Below are 21,527 nucleotides of genomic sequence, written 5' to 3'. Positions count from 1 at the left end.
AAGACTCCCAATCCTTCCATCGTCTGCTCACCTCTGCACTGGCTAACCTCTAGTTCCTGAAACAGGAATCAGAGCTTCTTTCCCACACAGATCAACTCAATACACATTCATCTGTACTAGAGACCACTGCACATGTAATGAAAAATCTTAGTTTTTAATATTAGATTATATTAATTTAAACCTCAGGCATGAAAGGTGATAGGTGATAGTTTCTAACCTTTTTCTGAAAATCCCAACATTTATGTTTGTATTTGTCCTTCCACAGCTGGCACCAACTACATCTTTGGCAAGGGTGGGGGCCTAATCACCTACACGTGGCCCAACAACGAGAGGCCAAGCACGCGGACGGACCGGCTGGCAGTCGGCTTCAGCACCACCATCAAAGATGGCATTCTGGTCCGCATAGACAGCGCCCCACGCCTGGGGGATTACATCATGCTCCACATTGTATGTATTCCTGTAACGCCATGAGAAGTCAGTTATCTGACAGTGTTTTTCAAGCATTCACATATTTCAGGCATTACAAACCAACGTGATGACCGCAAACGGACCTCTGAGTCACTTATATCCTCGGGTCAACCCGTGTGTCTCAAACCACTCTATGCAAAAGATGCAACAAATAGACCCCACTGTACACTTAGGTCCACCTCTGCACCACATTCATACCAACTCCCTGCATGAATAATGAATGCACCATACATATGCAGTGTTTTGCTACATGCTGGAAAAACATGATGGGAAATAGGGGGGGTGCCGCGAGATGGAGTTCATAACCAGTGGATCGAGTGCTTGCGCAGCATCTTAATAATCTCTTTCTCTGCGACCTTGCGTTTGGCTCGTTCACATGAACATTAACTATTAACATAATGATCAGCGACCCCCAGACGGGCGCGGGACATCAAATCACTGCAGCAGTGGTGTGACAACCTTGCGTCGGTCTGGAAAGAGTTGCTGCTGATGCCATGTGAAATAAAATAAAAATATAACAGATGTGGTGAAGAGGGGCTACAGTGTCTGGAGCAGATTGAAAGGCTTTTTCTTGTTTAAGAGCTTCAGTTATTTCCTGAATGCTGGACATGTGGTGCAAAAAAGCAGCCATCTGCTCTGCAAACATGCAGCCAACAACAAGCTGCTTTGCAGCAGACACAAACAGAGGTGAAGGAGGTTTGCACGTAGGTGAGAGAAGAAGTAGAGTGGCACGGATTTAGGAAAATTACATCAATTTACAGTAAAGCACGTGGGAGATGTGGGAAAACGGCTCCCTGTGTAATGCATTTTTAATCCTTTGTTTCAGACTCCACAGCAAAGTTAACCAAGCAGGATGTATTCTGTCATTTGACAGGGATGTCTTCATTTCTGCTCTCTTGATGCATTTATTAAAAAGAAGTGGCGATTTCATCAAGTCATTCATGGAGTCAGCGTGCTGTGAAGTAGCTCTCTTTTTGCTGTTGCTCTGCTGATATTTCAAATGATTTATTGACATCCAAGGGTGTAAAAAACATTTATTAGTAGCAGTAATTGTAGCCTTGAACGATAAAATAAGTGGTGAAGTGCTTGCATGGCTTCTTTGTTCTGTAATTATACTCAAATGGAAATAAAACAAGGGAGGCTGGATTTTCCTCCACAGGTAAACGGTGAAATATTCATTAGACCTTGAGTCAATATTTAATTGTGAATATTTACATCTGTAAAAGAAACACACCACTTCTTCCTAATGCTAATATTTAACGAGAACATTATCACTTGTTCCACATTTACTTGTGGAAATATTAAAGCGAAGGTTAATCCCACAGGGAGATTGTCTAATTTCCTACTAAAACAACTTCTTTGCATGAACATAGATGTTTTTTTTAAATGAGCAGAAATGCTTCGCTACAATGAAACACCACAAGATAACAATTTCAAAAGACAGACATCCGTTTTTGGCTCTGAGCAGTTCTGTAATGAATCTGAAGGAAAAGGTTAAAAGCATTATGCTTGTCGATTCTGGATATACGTCCAAGCAAAGGTCTGTTCAGGCTGGGGGCTATCACCTTTGCTTTGTAATTATTAGGTCACAGTTTGAGCAGCAGCACACTAAATCTGGATTTAACACCTTTAATGGCTCATTTGATGTGTTGGAGTCAAAAAAAGGAAAATTTTTAGCTGTTAAGTAGAGGGGATTTTGGTTTTGAGTGTGTGTGCGTGTGCGTGTGTGTGTGTGTGTGTGTGTGTGTGTGTGTGTGTGTGTGTGTGTGTGTGTGTGTGTGTGTGTGTGTGTGTGTGTGTGTGTGTGTGTGTGTGTGTGTGTGTGTGTGACATGCAGAGCTCATAGCTATTAGGAAAAAATAAAAGCAGCCATTTCAGAGCAAAGCTAATCACAGTCTCTCCCCGGACTCGCTCACTCCTTTGCTTAGCTCATTAACTCTTCCTCGTGATTAGCTTCCAGCTTGTTTGGCAATCGTGAATTAAAATGCTGATTGTAGTGTTTACGTTGTAGCTGCTAAGAACAACTGCACGCTTGGTTTGAAATCCAAGGGGGCAATCTGGGGGAATTTGTGGAGGTGAGCAGGACATTTTTGCCACTGTTGGAATCTCATTTTTGAGATCAGCTGATCTGAATGTTGAATGTGCATTGCTGTTCTTTTTCTTTCTGTCTTTGTTTTGTGTGTGTGTGTGTGTGTGGGGGGGGGGGGGGGGGGGCATGTTTACGGTCTGGGTTGCCCTTTTAGTGATAGAGATCCAACAAATGCATGCACACATGGTGGTATGAGAAAGTACGTGGTCCGTCTGTTTTTGCTTTCTTTTCACCAAAATGATGATTTTAATTAATAATGAGGCAATGTTGAATGATAGGAACGAGAATTTGCCCTCAACTGTAACATTTTGGATTAACTGTGTTACCACATATTATTTATAAAATTAGATTTCAGTAGCGAGAAATGACTCTGATTACAACTGGACCTACTGGTTCAGTTCAACTGAACCTGTCTGACAACATAAAGCAGGCTAAACAATCTCAAAAAACAACACATCATGCCCTATTCTAAAGAAATATATGGCCTGTATTTGTAAAGCACCTTCTTAGGGTTCTACAACACCCCAAGGCGCTTCACAACACAATCGTCATTCACACACTGGTAGGGATGAGCTACGATGTAGCCACAGCTGCCCTGGAGAGCTGTGACAGAGGCGAGGCTGCCAAGCACTGGCCCCAATGGTCCCTCCGACCACCACCAGCAGGCAAGGGGTTACGTGTCTTGCCCAAGGACACAACTGCAGAATTATCTGGTTGGAGCCTTACTACACACAACCTTAAAGAGGTTGAGCATAAAACTGTCTAATTTATTCTCCAAAGTCGTCCAACTACAAATGCCAATCACTCAGGCTCCTGTTGACTGAAAGAGGAACTGAAGTAACCTTCACCTTTGCTTCGAAGGCTTTCTCTTCTCCTGCGATGTGTTGCTGTTGGATAACTGAAATCCTCTTAACAGACTCAAACAAGACTCACCTGCTTCTTAACCACTTTGTGTTTTTTGCACAAGTATACTGTACGGAACTGTTAATGCATTGATGTCGGAGCACAGTTCTTCTCTTCTCCGCTTCAGGATCCATCCATCACCCATTCTCCTCTATCACTGTTTGTGTCAAATGGTGTCTGTTTCCCCATCCTCCCCCCTTCCGCCCCTCCTGACAGACATAATATGAGATGTTTGATGTGTACCTGTGTGAATCAGTGCGAATACGGCTGGCAATGTATTGCTTCTATCAAGTTACGCCACCTCTGCAGGGAAAGATAGATATTATCATGGTTATGGCTCATGGCCTCTGATAAAATTACAGCTTCTTATTTAACTTTGTTTTCTTTTTTCTTTTTTTTACACCCTCAACAATTTATTCCCCACACAGAAATAAGGAAGAAAATGTCTTGGAGCTGTTTTCACATTGAGAAGTACCCCCGCAGTCAGCATTATGGCTACTGTGTGGATAAAATAGCATGTGGCTGAACATAAGAGTCATTTGTTTCTCCACGGCATGATTATTTAGATGCTTCTGGTGATACATTTGTTTTATTTCAGCTCTAAGATGTTGGTTAGAGTTGCCATGAAGATGATATATTTTTGGGAACGTTCTTAGCAACAGGTCCTGAGAAAACATACAGGTCAGCACATCAAGTGTGGCCTGAAGGAGGCACCGTTGGGGCACCCCCGAGAACTTACTAAGCCAACAATAAAAAGAAAACAGATCCTCATTTAAACACAAATATTAGAACCTTGAACTTTGCATGGAAAGTGAAGCCAATGGAGATGCACAAGAACTGGAGTGAAATGGAGACGTCGATTTTTGTTAGTCAGAATCCTTTCAGCATTATGAATGACCTGCAGCCGGTTCAGGACGGGTTTTAAACGTATTAGGCGGCATAACTGATAAAATCATGATCGCACCTCCAAGTTTATCTGAGAGATCAGTATCCACTCCATGACTAGTCAAACACTGGCTAGGATTAAGGTGTGAAAGATCCAGGCAGAAAGAGAGCTAGGGGAATAGCCAGAGTCAAAAAGGATAGACCCAGATTTGACTCATTTAGTTTGAGTAAGTTAGCAGTCAGCCAGCCCTTCACATCAGCCAAGTAGCTGGAAAGTTGGTTATTTAATGCCGCATAGATCTGGCAATCAACAGCATAGATGTGAACATTGAGACCAAGACATTCCATAATTTTGCCCGGTGGAAGTAGATGTATGGAGTACAGGAGATGCCCAAGGACGGAGCCTTGTGGCACACCCATGGAAGAGGGAGGTGGGAAATGGCACTGTCTTTGATCTTTTCAGTGATTCATCGGTTTGCTGTACCCGCCCAGGCCTCTAAAATTACTGACTATTAAAACCTGGGCTAAGGCTTACCAGTGGGAACTGGTCAGTAACTGGGAGGCAGAACCCCAATAAAGTAACACACACACACACACACACACACACACACACACACACACACACACACCACCACCACCACCACCACCACCACCACCCAGAGACCTTCCAGCCACCACCTGAAGCTATCAGCCTGTAACAAAAGAATAAAATAAATTGAGGTCCTTGAATCAATCAATCAATCAATCAAATTTTATTTCTAAAGCGCTTTTCAAACAAAGTGTGATTCAAAGTGCTTTACAAAATGACCCCAGATTCCCATAACAGGTTAAAAACATTAACAAACATATGCAATCACACGCACACACACACACAGACTCACACACACACACGAGTAAAAATTATATTAGGCTGAGTCCAGATGAGCCAAGTATGGTAACGCAAGGAAACGCCATCAGAGGAGCCGTCTGTCCCGGCAGCATCAGGTCTTCCACACTAACTCAGGGCGCTCAGTGGAGGGGGAGCATAGACCCCCACCTATAGAGCGCCCAGGAAGCTACAGTCGACCACCGCTCCCGGGGCAGAGGGCCCCTACAGAGGAAACACTGGATTAAAATGAGTAAAAATGTAATAAAAGAGCTAATATAAATGACAACAATTAGAAAATAAGTAATAAATAAAATCATATAGACAGTAAAATAATAATTTAAATAATAAAACTGTGCTAAAATATAATCATATAGAACATGCAAAGCAAGTAATAAAATATAATCATGTAAAACGAGAAATAAAACTGTAGTAAATATTTAGATAAAAGCTAACCTAAAAAGATGGGTCTTGAGTCTTGACTTAAAAACATGAACGTTCTCTGAGGCCCTGAGGTCCTCTGGCAGATCGTTCCAGAGGCGAGGGCCATAACACTGGAAGGACGCCTCGCCGTGAGTTTGTGTCCTGACTTTAGGGATGACCAGGAGACGCCTGCCAGAGGAGCGCAGAGTCCGCGAGGGTTCATATTGTAAAAGCAGTTCTGATAGATAAGAAGGCCCAAGGCCGTTAAGACACTTAAAAACCATTAGAAGAACCTTAAAATTGACTGTTGAAATAAAATTACAGTAAGTTATCCAATGTATGTTGTCCTTCACACACATTTCCGTACACCCCCTCACACACATGTGAATGTGAATTAATACAAATTATAAAGAAAAAAAACTAATGAAAATTTTGATTTTTAAAAGGATAATAAGAATAATCATCACAGCAGAGCAACATCACCAGCCCCCTGACTTGGGGAGTGCTGCTACTTATTTTATAGTGACTTCATTTTTTATTTATGTTTATTTAGTAGACTCTTATTCAAAACCATTTATAAGTTTGAACATGAAATCACTGTGTGAGAATAGTGTTTAAAGCCTATCTTTTTGATCTTGTCTTTAGATACGAGATCTCATTTTATTTGTTAATTTGTTGTTTTATTGATTCGCAGAATAAAAAATAAACAATAGAGCCAAATGGAGCAGCTTTATATCAGCAGCAGGATCAGCTGACATATGTCTGATGGGATGTTCATCAGTGACTAATCTTGGTGTTAAACTGGATAGCGCCCTTATTTTTGACACCCACATCAGTGGAGTGATCTCGTCCTCCTTTTTCCACCTTCGTCGGCTGGCAAAGATCAAACCTTTCTTGTCACAACATGATCTTGAGACGGTAGTCCATGCTTTTATCACAGTGCGATTGGACTACTGTAACTCTGTTTTATTCAGTGCCAGATTTTTAGAGGGCATGCGCAGGTATGACCACATTACTCCGGTCCTGGCTGCGCTTCATTGGCTGCCCATTGATGTAAGGATTCATTTTAAAATACTTTTGCTGGTTTTTAAAATGTTAAATGGTTTGGCCCCTCCTTACTTGGTGTCATTGCTTCAACTGTACACCCCTGCACGGTCACTCCGCTCGGAGAACCTCATGCTTCTCTCGGTCCCAAGATCGCGCCTAAAGACACGTGGTGATAGGGCCTTTGATGTGGCAGGTCCTAAGCTTTGGAACGAGCTTCCTCTCAGCATAAGGGCCTCCACCTCTGTTGCGGTTTTTAAGGCAAGGCTAAAAACCTACTTTTATGATCTCTTTTAACCTTTCTAACTAGTTTTTATTGTCTTACTTATAGCGATTTGTGCATTCACTGTATTTTTATCTGTATCTTGTGATACAACGTTTTTATCTTCTGGATTTAATGTTTTATGTTTTTACTTGATCTGTGTAGCGCCTTGGTGGCATCTTTTTGCCTGTAAGGCGCGATTTATAAATAAAGTTGAGTTGAGATATTCAGTTATATTGAAACTGGGCAAAATGTAACATTCAAGCACTACATGCAGCGAGGAACATGGAATAAGAAATTGCTTCGTCTGTGTTAGTTTAAATAAAACCGTTTGTAAGATGCAGAATATGTGCAGAGAATTAAATAACTTCATAAAATAAAGATGAACGTACAAGATGAGCTAATTACACAGAATCTAACTGTTTATAATTTAGATGAAGGAAAGGGGGAAAAACACTGTTAATTAATTAGTAACTGTCATGGAGTCGACCCAGGACCTGCAGGGCTTCAGGGAGTCTGGGGCCTCTGGGCAAGCGTCAGCCTTGTCTTGTTGGTAATTATTTTCTGTGTTAAGAGCAAACCAATTAACTATAAAATAAAACATTCAAAAATCACAGTGGAAGTCCTTTTTAACATATATATGAAGTTGTAGATGTAAATACAGATTCAACCCAGCCTATAGGAACAACTTGGACAATGAATTTAACTCAGCAAACTTGGGCTCAATGATTTATAAATGCTTGGAAGCATTATGTTTCCCAGTTAAAGGTGAACAATATTCATGTTCTGTGTCTTTATCAAATTAAACTAGAGTGTGTGGTATTCATATTTGCCTAGGAAGTAGTGGTGTGCATCTCTACCTGCCTCACGATTCGATCCGATTCCGATTATCTGCCTAACGATTCGATTTGAGTCTGAAATGCATCACGATTCTTCAGACAAAAATTTTCATTACTTAATAAAAGCAGAAGAATAGTTTTCAATTTCTTTTTTATTTCGAAATCCCGAAAAACAGAACATTCATCTATTCACTATAGTGAGCAATAATGTTTAAAGTGTGCTGCCTATTATTACTTAAATAATATAAGAAATAATGTTTTCGGTAGAGCAGCTTTAAGATAGAATATTACTGAACTTAAAAATAGTAAACAAATACTGTGTTAAGTGATTCTTTCACGTCCAGGATCCCTAAACAGAAATTAGCCCAGACATCCGATTTAAATGTAACGGGTACATCTTTGATTACTGGTAATGTTGGCCCTGTATCCCTGTTCAATTGCTTCTAGGACAACGCAGTGCGCATGTCATTGCAACTCTGCCCCCAGAAGTAAAACCTCAAAACTTTATTGTCCTCGCATAGACGGTCGGCAACCTGTTCCCATCAAAGAGCCATTATTACCCGTTTCCCACAGTAAAGAAAACACCGCAGCAGCCGCGGCGTTGTGGGCGGGGCCTACCCTCAGACAGCAGCCGGTACCGGTCGCTCGTGTACGTCAAAGTTATCTTTCATGAGAAGATAATCAATAAAACGATTTATATAAAGTGGATCCAGAAGTTGTAGCCCGTCTCTGCCTACAATATTTTGATATTTTTCACCCTGTTGGTGGTTTTACTGTGCAGGTGCCACTTTTGTCATACGTTTCATTTTAAAACATGTTTAGACTGTTCAGAATACAAATCCAGGCTCTGTCACATTTGATTGTTGTAATTAAACTTTGTAGGTGGGGGAGGTCAGAAAAGGATCCGATCAATTTGTTTTCCCCTCATTTACAGTGACGGAGATAACGGTGCGGTGCGCCTGGCTCTGGTGTTCAAGTTAAATTTATCTATTTTCACAAGAAAACAAAACAGTTAAAAGCAGGGCTTGTGTTGTGTTGACCGGATAGTTCCCGTTTTTGACTATTTATTTTGACAGAGAAAGAATAGAAAGACCCCGACGCATGCAGACGAGCTGACACTTTATTCGTTTCGCACATCGCAGATGTAGCTAAATCACTTGATTCCCATCTGAGCTGGACACGGAGCTCAGCGCAGCTCGCTGTCAGCGCGTACGTACGGCGCACAGTGAGCTGAAGATGTAGAGAGGGGCTTGGAGCACGTCGCAGAACCAGGGCGCATGCAGATTCCGCCGACTGAAGCGAGACTTGTCGCTTAGAAAATGCTCCCTGATTATGAAACTTTGGCTGAATAGCACTTGTTCCTGTCTCCAATGTGGCGATACATCCAGGATCTGAGGAGAATCCCAGAATCTCACATCCTCGTCAGCTCAGAACACGCATATGATTACGCACAAGCGTGACGCGTCTACCCGGTCTCACAGTAAGACCGGGTTGGACCTGTTCAGGTTTACGCAGACAATCTTTACATTTAGAATTGGCATACAGATGTAAAATTAATGCAGTAAAATATAAAGCATTTTATTTAAATATCCATTCATTATTTTACAAGCTCAGAGAGCCGCATCAGATGGATGGAAGAGCCGCATGCGGCTCCAGAGCCGCGGTTGCCGACCCCCGACATAGACATAGGGAGAGAATCTCATTATGTCACGTTGCTGCATCGATGCGGAATCATGCACGGCTGAATCGCGATGCATCTTAGAATCGATCATTTTCCCCACCTCTACTAGGAAGTATTACTACTGCTAGTAATTTAGGATATTTAAAGCTTTGGAGTGCCTGGTAAATCGTTCTCAGGGGAAACAACGTTCCGGTGTGCCTGTTTCAGGAACTAGAAGTGGAGTTGGAGTTGAGCTTCAGACGTCAGCATTTAGACTCTTATTTTCTGATGTTTGGACGTCTTGCCGCAGACTAGACAGACTGACTCTGTTTGCTTTGCAACGTTGATGTTTTATCTCCACAAGTAACACAAGCCTGAAGGAGTTCTGCTGTGTGGTGGCCCGTACACATGCACACATACTCCCAGAAAGCACGGGCCATTTAGCATTGGCTGGGAGTTTAATTAAAACCAGTCTGGTGGTTAATGGGATATTTGACTCCAAAAGTTTTAAACAAACAGCATTTGGCTCTCAGAGTATGTGTTGTGAAGGATTCCATGTTACTAATACTAAAACACCAAGTTGCTTCCTCCACTGACCACCTCATTATGACGTTTCTGTATTCTGTCTCATGGTTTATTTGTAGATATTTCATGAGGTATGTGGTGTTACTGCAATCCTGCACAGTCTTTCATACTATCACATACTTCTTTGTTGCTGTTAGAAGTAAAGTAGGACCAAGGTTACATTCTGCCATGTTAACTCTGGCTAACCGTGAGCTTGCAGCTGCAGCATAAATAAAAGGGAGTGCAGTGTGAGCCCCCGGTGGCATCTTAAGTTATTTATACTGTGCCTTGTCATGCACCACAGTTGTCAGAAGTAGTTCCAACCAAACACATTATTGAGAAAAGTCACAAACATTAATAAATTAAAATTACTCAAATTTATCTGTTTCTATGACGCCATATAATGACATCAAGAGTCATCTCAAGCCCTTCACAGAATAAAACATTCTAATTTAGTTCAGTTCATTAAGCAAATTAGTTAAAAGTTTCCTATATAAGGAACCCAGCAGATTGCATTGAGTCGCTGACTTGTTGTGTCTTTACATCCAACCTCATACTAAGCAAGCATGCAGCGACAGTGTAGAAGAAAACTCCCTTTTAACAGGAAGAAACCTCCAGAGGATCCCGGCTCAGCATAAGCAGCCATCTGTCGTGATTGAGCAGATACACACACACACACACACACACGCACACGCACACGCACACACACACACACACACACACAGTTTAACAACGTATATACACCAAGTAGTATTTCTATGGCTACATTGTGATTTCTTAGTAAATATTCTCTTTAGTAAGAGATGAGCTTTTCTTGTCTTAATCTAAGTGAATCTTAATTAATTCAACAGATGAAAGATTGCTGTAAAGACTCTGACACTAGTCAGTGACTCGATGTAATTTGCTGGGTTCCTTATATGGGAAACTTTTTACTGATTGGCTTAATGAACTGATCTGTATTGGAACGTTTACTGTGTGAAGTGGCTTGAGATGACTCTTGCCGTGATTTGGCGCTATAGAAATAAACTTGAATTGAATTGAATTGAACTAGTAGTAGCACATTCTATGTTAAAGAAAGTAAAAAGTTATTGTCAGGATACTTTAATGAGAGAATTGGTTCCAAAACAAATAGCAAGAGTTGTAGGAATCGATACTTTAGTATTGATCCCCATATCCCTAGCAGCTAGCCAGCTAGCACAGAGCTATAGCAAAACATGACTCACCCAAGGCTTGCTTTTCCTAACTGAAGACCGTTATAAATATTTATCACCCTAACTGCACTATACAGATAAAGAAAATAATGAATCACTAACTAATACACACATCTTACTGTCCAGTTTAGCTATTAGCCTAGCTTAGCATGTGTAAACTTCTTATGTTTCATCAACTAAGTAACTTTAACACATTTCCAAGCATTCCCTAAATGCTTCAATAGTTAAAAAGACAATTGATCTCCAAGATGGCTCACTTTGATCCATTTTCAAAAACTAAATCATTTGAAACTTTTTCCCCATCATGATTTTTATAATTATTTTTGGCCTAAACGCTAGAGCGTTTGTCAGGATAATCTCAGGAAAAATATGATTCAGCTTCTCTTGGAGACAAATTAAACATGACACTTTTTCTTGTTACTAACTTAAATTGAAGTAGTTGTCATTTTACACATGTGTTTATGTATAATAGAAGACATGTGATGTTAGTTACCTAAAATAATTTAGCTTTTCTTCTTTTTACATGGGGTTCTGCGTATAATAGCATAGCAGTTCCTCTTAACGTTGAGATGCGCCATGCATCCTGCAGTTCCTTTCCTAAACATTAGGCGTTGCTACTGAGACGCTAAAACACCTACAAAAAGGGCAGCAGAAGAAGACTTTACAAGAAATACACTTTCATTTGAACTCAGATTTGAATACCTTGGTAAAGCTGTAAAAGGTATTACCACTCAACCGTACTCAGGGAGGGATTTGTAACAGTAGCCTAAAATAGTTTTTTCCCTTGAGAATAATCAAAGCTGTATGGTAGAAAGTAAATAAGAACCTAAACAACAACTCAAGGATGCAAATGTGGAAAAAAATAAAGCCCGAAGAGTAAATCTAAGCTCCATCAGGTGTAGACAGGTTTTCTAAAAATGATTGGATTGTGAAGTGAATCCAGTCTTACTGTGATTAAACTGTTATTTTTGTTTTATTTAGCCTGTAGAAATATTTGAACTTTTATTCCACCCAACAGGATGCCCTCAGCATCTGAACATTTAAATCTACTACAAGCTCTTCTTGTCACACACAGCTAGAACCAAATCACTGACGTGTGAAAGTTTGGTGCTTGTAGTTTTTTTTAATAATTAACAACTTCAGTTGTTGCTCTCACTCATAACATAAATGCAAGAAGTAGACACATTCAAATGCACATTACAACAAAAGCCTTTTTGCATCTTGTATTTTCCTCAAACACTACATGCATGGGTAGACACAAACCTAATGTAAAACACCCACTTGTGCTCTTTATTTTTCCTTTTCTGGCCCCACCTACTGGTTCTCTGTCACCTCTTCACACACGCACTTTTCCAGAGGCCCCTTCAAAAAAGGTTTACCCCACAGTGCCCCGCCACGGGCTCTTCAAATACATTACAAGGGCTCGTCGAAGGACAGTTGCCTGTCATGTCAACTGAAGACACTTAGAGGTAACACAACATCCTATCTGCTCATCATTTCACCCTCCAGCCGCAGTTTCAAACAGCAAGTAATGACTGCTGGAGTTGGACAAACAGAGCTACATCATTTCTGTGTACCCACATGTCCTGTGGCCCCTAACTCTGGCTTCGGCGATGTATTTTTCATAGATGAAGATGAAAAATGCAATGAGACACAACAAACAGTGCGCTTGCCTCGATCTTCCTTGCTCCCTGACAGCCACATCCCAGGGGGACGCCCGTCTTTTCACACCTCCATGGTAGGACATGAATCCCATTCACACAGTGATGAAGAGACAGAAAGAGAAGATGAAAGAGACAGAGAGCAGAGCATCACGTACATCCCATAGTAGAACAAATACAAGACTCCGAATGGGGGGGGGGGGGCAAGATATGGGAGGAAAGGGTTCAGGAGGAAGGTGCAGTGAGATTGTTTTAGAAGTCAGAGCAGGATCAGCAACCGTTGGATGTGAATTCCAAATTACATGTTGCCTTTCTGTCTCACTCTGATGCCCTATCAGCCACTCTGTTCTTATCTCCCCGTCTTTCTTTTTCTGCTTCAGTGCCACAGTTCTATTGTTTTCACTCTAAAGCCCGGATTGAATGCTGGGAGATGGTGGGTCAATCAGTCTGAATCCATCTGCAGCGTGGAAAGCAACTCTTTTAAAGCTTGTTATAGGGGCTTTGCTCCCAAACGGCATGGACCGTGTGGCCATGAGGGCATCTGTTGTGTCATCAAAGACATTCATTTGGGGTGGCTCTTGAAAATGACTAATAAACCGTTGCTACTTTTTATGGAAATTACTCAGCACAGAATTAAACATTTGTTTTCAGCAGTAAACCAAGTCTCAACGCTAGGCCCGGTGACCCCCGTCTGATGATAAATTTATGGTTGCTTTGGGCAAATCCTGGGGTGGGGGTGGGTGGGGCTGTAAGTTTAGTCTAGTTCATTTAATTTACTCACTGCTGAAATAAACCTGACTCACATTTAGTTGAGTGTATATGTGTCATAATAATAACTGCAAAGAAACCTTTCTGAATATTCACCTGTGAAAAGGTCCAAGTTCTCCTACAATCAAAGTGTTTTCAAAAAGCTGTCAGTAAAGTGAATGGTAAATGGCCTGTATTTGATATAGCGCCTTCTAGAGTCATGGAACCCCCCAAGGTGCTTTACAACACAATCAGTCATTCACCCATTCACACACACATTCACACACTGGTGGGGATGAGCTATGATGTAGCCACAGCTGCCCTGGGGCGCACTGACAGAGGGGAGGCTGCCGAGCACTGGCGCCACCGGTCCCCTCCGACCACCACCAGCAGGCCACGTGGGTTAAGTGTCTTGCCCAAGGACACAACGACAGCGACAGATTGAGCGGGGCTTGAACCTGCAACCTTCCGATTACGGGGCGAGCACTTAACTCCTGTGCCACCGTCGATTTTTCCTCAGATTTATAAACACTTAAAAACTACTGAAAACTATTTAGTCTGCACAGACGGATTAAAGAACACCGGAGGAGGCCAAAAAAGCCAACTACATTTATTCCCTTTGTTGTATTGTATTTTAGACTGTAGAGTTAAATGAGCATTGAAGCACCTTTCTTATCGCCAATAATCTTTTTCATTCCCCTGTTGTTGTTTTTTGTGGTTTTTTTTGTTTGTTTGTTTTTTGCTTCTCATCCTACATTTTTTAAATGAAAAAAAGAAAAACAAAACAATGCTAAGTAAATAAAAACTTATGGCTCGATCTGAAGAAACATGTCATCACTATGTAGCAGTATGCTGGATGGTGTCTACTAAATTTCTAAAGATTGAGAGCATCTGTTTATTCCACCATTGTCCTTAGTTGCCACTAGTTACCACGATGAACTAACTTTAACGTTTCACTGTTTTCTTTTCGTCTTTCAGTTAGAAACTCGTCCTAAATGTAGCACTCATTTCATTTAGAAAGCGTTTAGCAAAATCCTGAAGGAGGTCAGACTTTATTGTAGCGAAACAAGTCCTGCTGTGATTTTACTGGTAAAATCTGACAAAGTTTTTACTGGTTGTTTTCAAGTAGAGGTTTTATTAAGGCGGCATTTTAAAGTCAGATTTCCTTTAAGATTATGGTAATAGTTGCACATATAAAGTAAAAATGGGCCAAGGCTCATTAGGCCGCGTGCGTGTGCGCGCGCGTGTGTGTGTGTGTGTGTGTGTGTGTGTGTGTGTGTGTGTGTGTGTGTGTGTGTGTGTGTGTGTGTGTGTGTGTGTGTGTGTGTGTGTGTGTGTGTGTGTGTGTGTGTGTGTGTGTGTGTGTGTGTGTGTTAAACTGGTACGCCCACACCCTGAGGTCATTCCTCACAGCTATGACAGTAAGGCAGCACTAAGATGACAGATGTTCAGGACGGCTCTCTTGACCCTTCCGCTCCCTCTCGCTCTAAATTTCACAAGACTTCTCTGATGAAGTGGGTTTGAAGGCTGAAGAGCGCATTCCTAATTCATCCCGCATTATCTTTAATTCATTTCCTTCTTGCCTGAACATGCCAATGTTAGGCAAAGACAAGAACAGACAGACGTACGTTCCAGGACTTCTTTGATAGTTCGACCAGCTCATTCTATCTGCAGATTCTCTAAAAACAAGGCATTCATCTGATCTCTCTTCCTGACAAGACTCGGTGCCTTTGATTTATTATAATAAAGTCTATTTTTTTTGTTGTGAAACTACTCTAGACTTCTGAGACAGGAAGTGCAGCCTGTTTTGCAGGACTCCCAGCGTTGTATCACCCTAACCTGCACATGTTGGCCATTTTTCAGCAGGTTTCTGCCTGGATACCAATAATGTCATTCGTACTGAAGCAGGGCCTGATGACTCATTACATATGCTTTTTGCGCTGAAAAGCCTGGAAGCGGCTTTCTCCTCTTATGTGTCAGTGCAGCCACTTTAGGGGATGGCACAAACATTCTAATTATAAAATTCACTCTGGCTGGCAGGGACAAGATGAAACCGTGTTTTTGCTTTAGCTCATTTGACCTTCTGGAGCATCATCACAGCTGGTATGGGGACTCTGCTTTGACATGACCTGCATTAGTTCACTAAAGTACAAACAGGTGCCATAGAATGTGACAAGAAAGCATTTGTGTCAATTCCAGATATTGCTCCTCTAGCCTAGCTGTCAGACATTGCAATAGTAGAGCTGGATGTGGAGTTTCATGCTATAACCTGCCTGCTGAACGGATAAGGAGGAGACCAATCTGTGCACTGCATGTCTGATTCTGGTGGACATCCCCTCTTGACTGTAACTTGTTCACAGTCCTGGCTCAGTGGAGCGCAAGCTGACGAATAGCAGTAGGGAGGAGTGTGGAGGATGAGATAGATGAGGATAGAGTCAGGGAAGGCAAGGGAAGACATGTTCATTGGGGAAGGGTGGAAGACATGAGCTGGAGATTTGGAGAGGAAAGAAAACAGAACTAGATAAAGGTGGAGGGACTCAGTGCAGTGTGTCTAATCTTCCTTCGGGGGTGATATGAAATCAGATAAACTCACCCAAAAGCAGGCCCAGTAATGACAGACATAGTCTGACATGAACCAGGTTCTCCAGAACATCCAACAGACAGAAGAAGGACCCGCTTTCTATCTGGCATAGAAGGTGGTGTGTTGGTGACTTTCTTAATGAAGCATCTTTCAGCTTTTCTACCTCTCTGACTTAAAGGTTGTTTGGCTTTAACAGCAGCCAAACTTTTGCTACTTGATCCTGGACAAGACCCAACATTGTCATTCCCAGGCTCATTGGACTTGGCAAAACTGGAGAAGATGGTAGATGGTTAAAAGAAAGATAATCAATAATAGGGGGAGCATCAAGCATCAACTGGAACATGGACTAATTACCATTTTTCCCCAGTAGAATCAACCAGGCCCAAGTGTCTCAGATCAGCACCAGTCAGCTTCTATCTGCTGCAGCGTAGAAATCTAACATGTTAGACTTTGAATACGGCAGGGGACCATCATGTTGTCAAACCATGGAGAGTCTCCACCAGCTTTATTCAGGAGTAGTGGCACAGTCCCACCTTAAGAATCACTTTGACATTTAAAAACGACCTTGTGCTTCTTTTTAGAAAAGACAATATATTTGTCATTTTCTTTGCCTCACTGTTCCGTGCCCTTTCTACACTCCTATCTCTAATTCATACTGTTGATATGCAGAATCTCCAAAATAGTATTTCTGACCAACTTACCATCCCTGAAATTAGAATCCTTAAAACCCACAAAAACACCTGCTGACAAACCTTTTTTTTTAGTTATTGTTCTTTTGGACATGCTTACAGCAGCCAGCATGTGGTCGATTGCTTGCAAACTTGCAACACGTAGAAAAGCGTTAGCATAATCAATCATACGGAGCTCCTGATTAGCGTTAATGGCATTTCTTGGAATTACATTGGCATCTGCTTGCATTCCAATCACCTAGATTTCATGCCTCTGCGGGCAGTCTTGTTAATTGTAAAAGAGGAGCACTGACTGCACTCAGCACTATCTGTCGAGCTTTTGATATACCCTTATCTTTTAGCAGTTTCATATTAGGGAACAGAAAATTGCCTTTTTAAAAATGACTGGTGCCTTATTACTACTGGGCCAATTTATTTCACGAAAAGAGATGCTTTTTTTGAAACAGTTAGGCAAAATAATTATTGAGAATAATCGACGACGAAAGACAAACGCACTGGGAGGTTGTTCGTAGATGTGATTTCTAATTCACTGTAATTTTCTAGCTTATAAATAATACTTCCTTTTTCACTATAACAGAGTAGAATTGGACAACAGCTTGGCCTGAAAGTGTCCAGAGCAGTCAGGAAGTAGGTCACTTGCCTCAATGTTCCTTGAAGTGGGAAAGACAGACCGACCTAGATTTCCGCCTGCTTATTCAGCCATTTTAGGTGCTGGCTCCATTTCTGTGCTCCTCATTTGCTGTCCCCATGTCCTACTCCTTTTCCGACAGTAGAGATGACACCGTTTGACAGCCAGTGAGGATCCTTGTGTTGTTTTGTAACTAACAAAGAAGCAAAAGGGTTTATATCTATAGGTCCAGAAAGTCATTTGGCCAATCCTGCTGCTCAGTTCGGGAGGAGAATAAACCCTAAAAAGTAGCTGATTGAATCTTATGAACTTTACCGTCAATCAACGCATAATCTTTCATGCATCGGATGAGGTCATTAATTAGAAATGAATAAATGCTAAGTGGATCTTGGACTAAGGACCAGCATCAAGCTGATATGACAGCCATGCACACAGAGATGGCATATGTTGCCCTGTGTGGCTTCTGATCCATCACCACAGGAGAGTTTGGACTCAGCTGTTGTATCCTGCCCAGGAAAGTTCCTAACTATGCATTCCCTGACTTGTTGCTGTCTAATTCAATTCAAGGCCAGGTGGCTTTATTTATGTAGCACATTTCATACACAGAAGCAATTCTGTGTTTTCTAGGTGAAAGAAGAGCAATAACATGAAAAATCTAAATCATTGTGACAACAGCAGATTATAAAATCTAAGTTAAAATAAACAAATTAAATTTGATAAAATAAAAAGGCAAAATTAAAGGCTGAGCAGTTACACCTGCAGAAGGTCCAGCATAAGAACATTAATTCGAAGGCTGATGAATACATGAAGGTTTTCAATTCAATTTAAAAGTTTTTATCATTGGGTCACATTTGAGGTCCAGAGGAAGCTGATTCCAGCTGTGTGCAGCATAATGGCAAAAAGCAGCTTCACCCTGTTTGATTCTGACCCGGGGTTCTACCAGCTGACTGTTTCCTAGGATCTCAGAGCCCATGATAGGTAATGTTGTTGCTATTTATGACCTGGCCCAGGTAGAGATTGAAGAGCAGTGGTCCAAGATTTGAGCCTTGGGGGACCCCACATGTCGTGGCGATCAGCTTTGATTTGTGATCGCCAATGTAAACAACATAACCCCTGTCTTCAAGATAAGATTGGAACCAACGATGGACTGTGCCTGAAAGTTCCACCCAGGTTATGAGTCCATCAAGAAGGATGTTGTGGTCCACAGTATAAAAAGCTGCACTGAGATACAGCGTCATCAGAACAGATGTGTTGCCTGATTCCCTATTGACACAAATGTAATGTATTGCCTTAATCAGTGCAGTCTCAGTGTTGTGGTCTGAAAACCTCAAAAAAGCTGTTCAGCTAGATTATAAATGTTTTTTCAATAATTTTCTCAATGAAGAGGAGATTAGCCTTAACTATAGTTGGTCTAAAGAGATCAAGTTTGCTTTTCCTCAGAAGAGACCTAATAGCAGCAGTTTTCAATAATTTAGGAAAAATACTAACAATTTAAAAAACAAGTAATAACTAACAATAACAGTTAGCAATTAAGAAGTACATCAGCTTCCAAGTAACTGAAAACCAATTTAAGGAAGGGTGTTGGCAGTAGGGGTTGGAATCAAAAACCAGTTCTTGTTGAGAACTGGTTCCCACTGTTTTAATTACTAGGACATTTTATGTTTTGTATCACTATATCACCCATCTTGACTCACAACAGGGTTGTGAGTTTACCATCCAAGAAACAGCAGAGAATGCTTCAACTATTAGAAGCTAACCGTTTGCACTAACAACTCACACCCACCCTCACACCTTGGCTCATGTGTTTATGTAGAAGATCATCAGGGGGTCTTTTGTTCCCTCTTCGGGGGGAAACTCCCACTGGGTTTAAATCTGGGACTCTCCACCATTTGACCTTAGAACTGAAGAAGCCTCTCGGATGAGAGGTGAAACGTCTTCAAGCAACTCAAAGAAGTCCAGATGCTTTTCTTTCAAAGCTCATTAGACTAACAACTCTACAGCACAGCAGAACTCCTCCAGGCTTGTGTTATTTGTGGAGAAAAACATCAATGTTGCAAAGTAAATGAAGTCAGTGGTAGAGTTGCGTTGCTGTTAGCCAATCAGAGGCGAGATGTCCAAATATCAGGAAAAAAGTTACATTCTCCTTCAGCTGACTTATCCATCCTCAAACAAGTGCACTGGAGCTTTTTTCTCCAGAGAATGACTTAAAAGGCATTCATTCCTACTAGAGACCACTGCAGATGTATTACAAATATGAGTGAAGTGACTCTTTGGGGGTTAGTAGGTTGTGTTTTAAGACAATTTTTTTTTCATTAAGTTCTCACAAATCTAACTAGATTAATGTAAGTACGGACATTTTACCACGCAGGCCTTCTTTGTCACTGAGTTGACAAACAGCTGCCATGGACATGTTGTTTTTGCTGCACAGGTATTGCACACAACTCTCAACCCATGTAATTTATCTCCACTGTATCAGTATAAGCAACTAGACATATTCCTAGTCTTCATACTAAACAATAATCTCTCCAAAGTGGAAGCAATTACTCAACAAATTGTTCCAAATTTAACAGCAGCAGTCTGTGTCTTTGGTGTTGTGGATGGCTTCTAATTTTTTGCACCTAAATGAGAGCAAAATGGAAGTCATAATAGTCCCGGCAGAAGAAATGGCTCAGGTGCTGATATTGACCTTTGCCCATTGACCCCCTATGAAAAGAAAATAGTCAGTAATTAGGGGATAAAAACTGACTCCTCACTTAATCTTGACACTCACGTAAATACGGTGGTGAGGTCCTGTTTTTTAAATCTGAAATGACTATCCAGGATCAGGCCTCTGCTGTCCAGAGCTCATCTGGAGTCTGTGTTGAATGCTTTCGTCCTGTCCCGTCTGAACTACTGTAATGCTCTATATGCCGGTCTGGGCCAGTGCACCGTTGCACGGCTCCAATTTGTACAGAACTCAGTGACTAGGTTCCTGACAGGTACTAGATGCCGAGATCACATTACTCCAGTGCTGAATACACTGCACTGGCTCCCGGTGCAATATCGAGCTAAATTTAAGATCCTAACTCTCGTTTATAAGGCCCTCCAGGGCAGTGCCCCTCTTACATTATTGCACTTTTGCACAAGTATGTTCCATCTCGGTCTCTTCGCTCAGCCGAGCAGGAACTTCTGGTGGTCCCCCGGTCAAAATATTGATCGAGGGGTTATCGTGCATTTTCTGATTTGGCTCCAACTCTGTGGAATGAATAGCCATTGAGCATTAGGCAGGCACCGTCCCTTCAAGTCTTTCAGTCTCTTTTAAAGACTCATTTCTATTTGATTGCTTTTCAGCGGTAGGCTTCATTGAATTGCCCTGACATTATGGTTTTTAATACTTCTTCTTTTTGATCAGGATGATTGATCTTATTTTGTCCACCATTTGTTTTTAATTGATTAGTCTCATTACGTTACCTCTCTGTGTTTGTGATATTGCTTGCTTGTTATTTTATGATTTTATGTTTTTATCTTGCTCTTATGCCCAGGTACTGGGATGTTTTTATGATGCTGTTCAGCACCTTGGGCTTCTGATAACGTTGCGGAAGGTGCTCTACAAATAAAATTGATTTATTGATTGGTGCCGAGTAGGAGCGGGCGACCCATGGGCTGATATTAGCACACAGAGACTTGGAGGATTTAAAACTAAATGAACCTTAAATAAAAATAAAATGAATCTTCTCTTAAGTAGATAATCCTAGCAGAGAGAAATAGAAATTAAAGAGTGTGGGTAGAACTGGAACACCTAATGCACACACAATCACTTTTCCGTGGCTTATTTTTTCTCACTTCTCCTCATAAGCCTCTTCTCTTGTGTGTTTTTGTCTTTGACTCATGTTGTCTGGGCTGGGTGTCTTTTGCTTTCTTTCTTTTCATTCGTTTCTACCCTGCTTTCGTCCCTGACATCTCAGCAGGCGAGGTTGAAGGTAGAGTCTTGATCCTTGGCAGGTTACCGCTGGCAACAGACCACCCGCC

At 41.4% G+C, this 21,527-nt stretch overlaps 1 protein-coding gene across 17 annotated transcripts in view; it reads left to right on the top strand.

Annotated features, from left to right (window-relative positions):
• Positions 1-21,527, top strand: part of LOC107378159 (neurexin-3b) — a 455,269-nt gene that overhangs the window by 351,840 nt on the left and 81,902 nt on the right. For all 17 annotated transcript variants that reach the window (XR_011516660.1, XR_011516662.1, XM_054748395.2 and 14 more), the window contains one exon: positions 266-447. Coding sequence is in view for 15 of the 17 variants with exons in the window: in XM_054748395.2 (XP_054604370.2) it covers positions 266-447 (182 nt within the window). In the remaining 2 variants the exon portion in view is untranslated. The remainder of the gene's footprint in view (positions 1-265; positions 448-21,527) is intronic.

Source organism: Nothobranchius furzeri, chromosome 2, assembly GCF_043380555.1.
Source record: "Nothobranchius furzeri strain GRZ-AD chromosome 2, NfurGRZ-RIMD1, whole genome shotgun sequence".
Taxonomy (NCBI): Eukaryota; Metazoa; Chordata; class Actinopteri; order Cyprinodontiformes; family Nothobranchiidae; genus Nothobranchius; species Nothobranchius furzeri.
The sequence above is the reverse complement of the archived record's forward strand: the minus strand, read 5'-3'. Positions and strand labels throughout refer to the sequence as shown.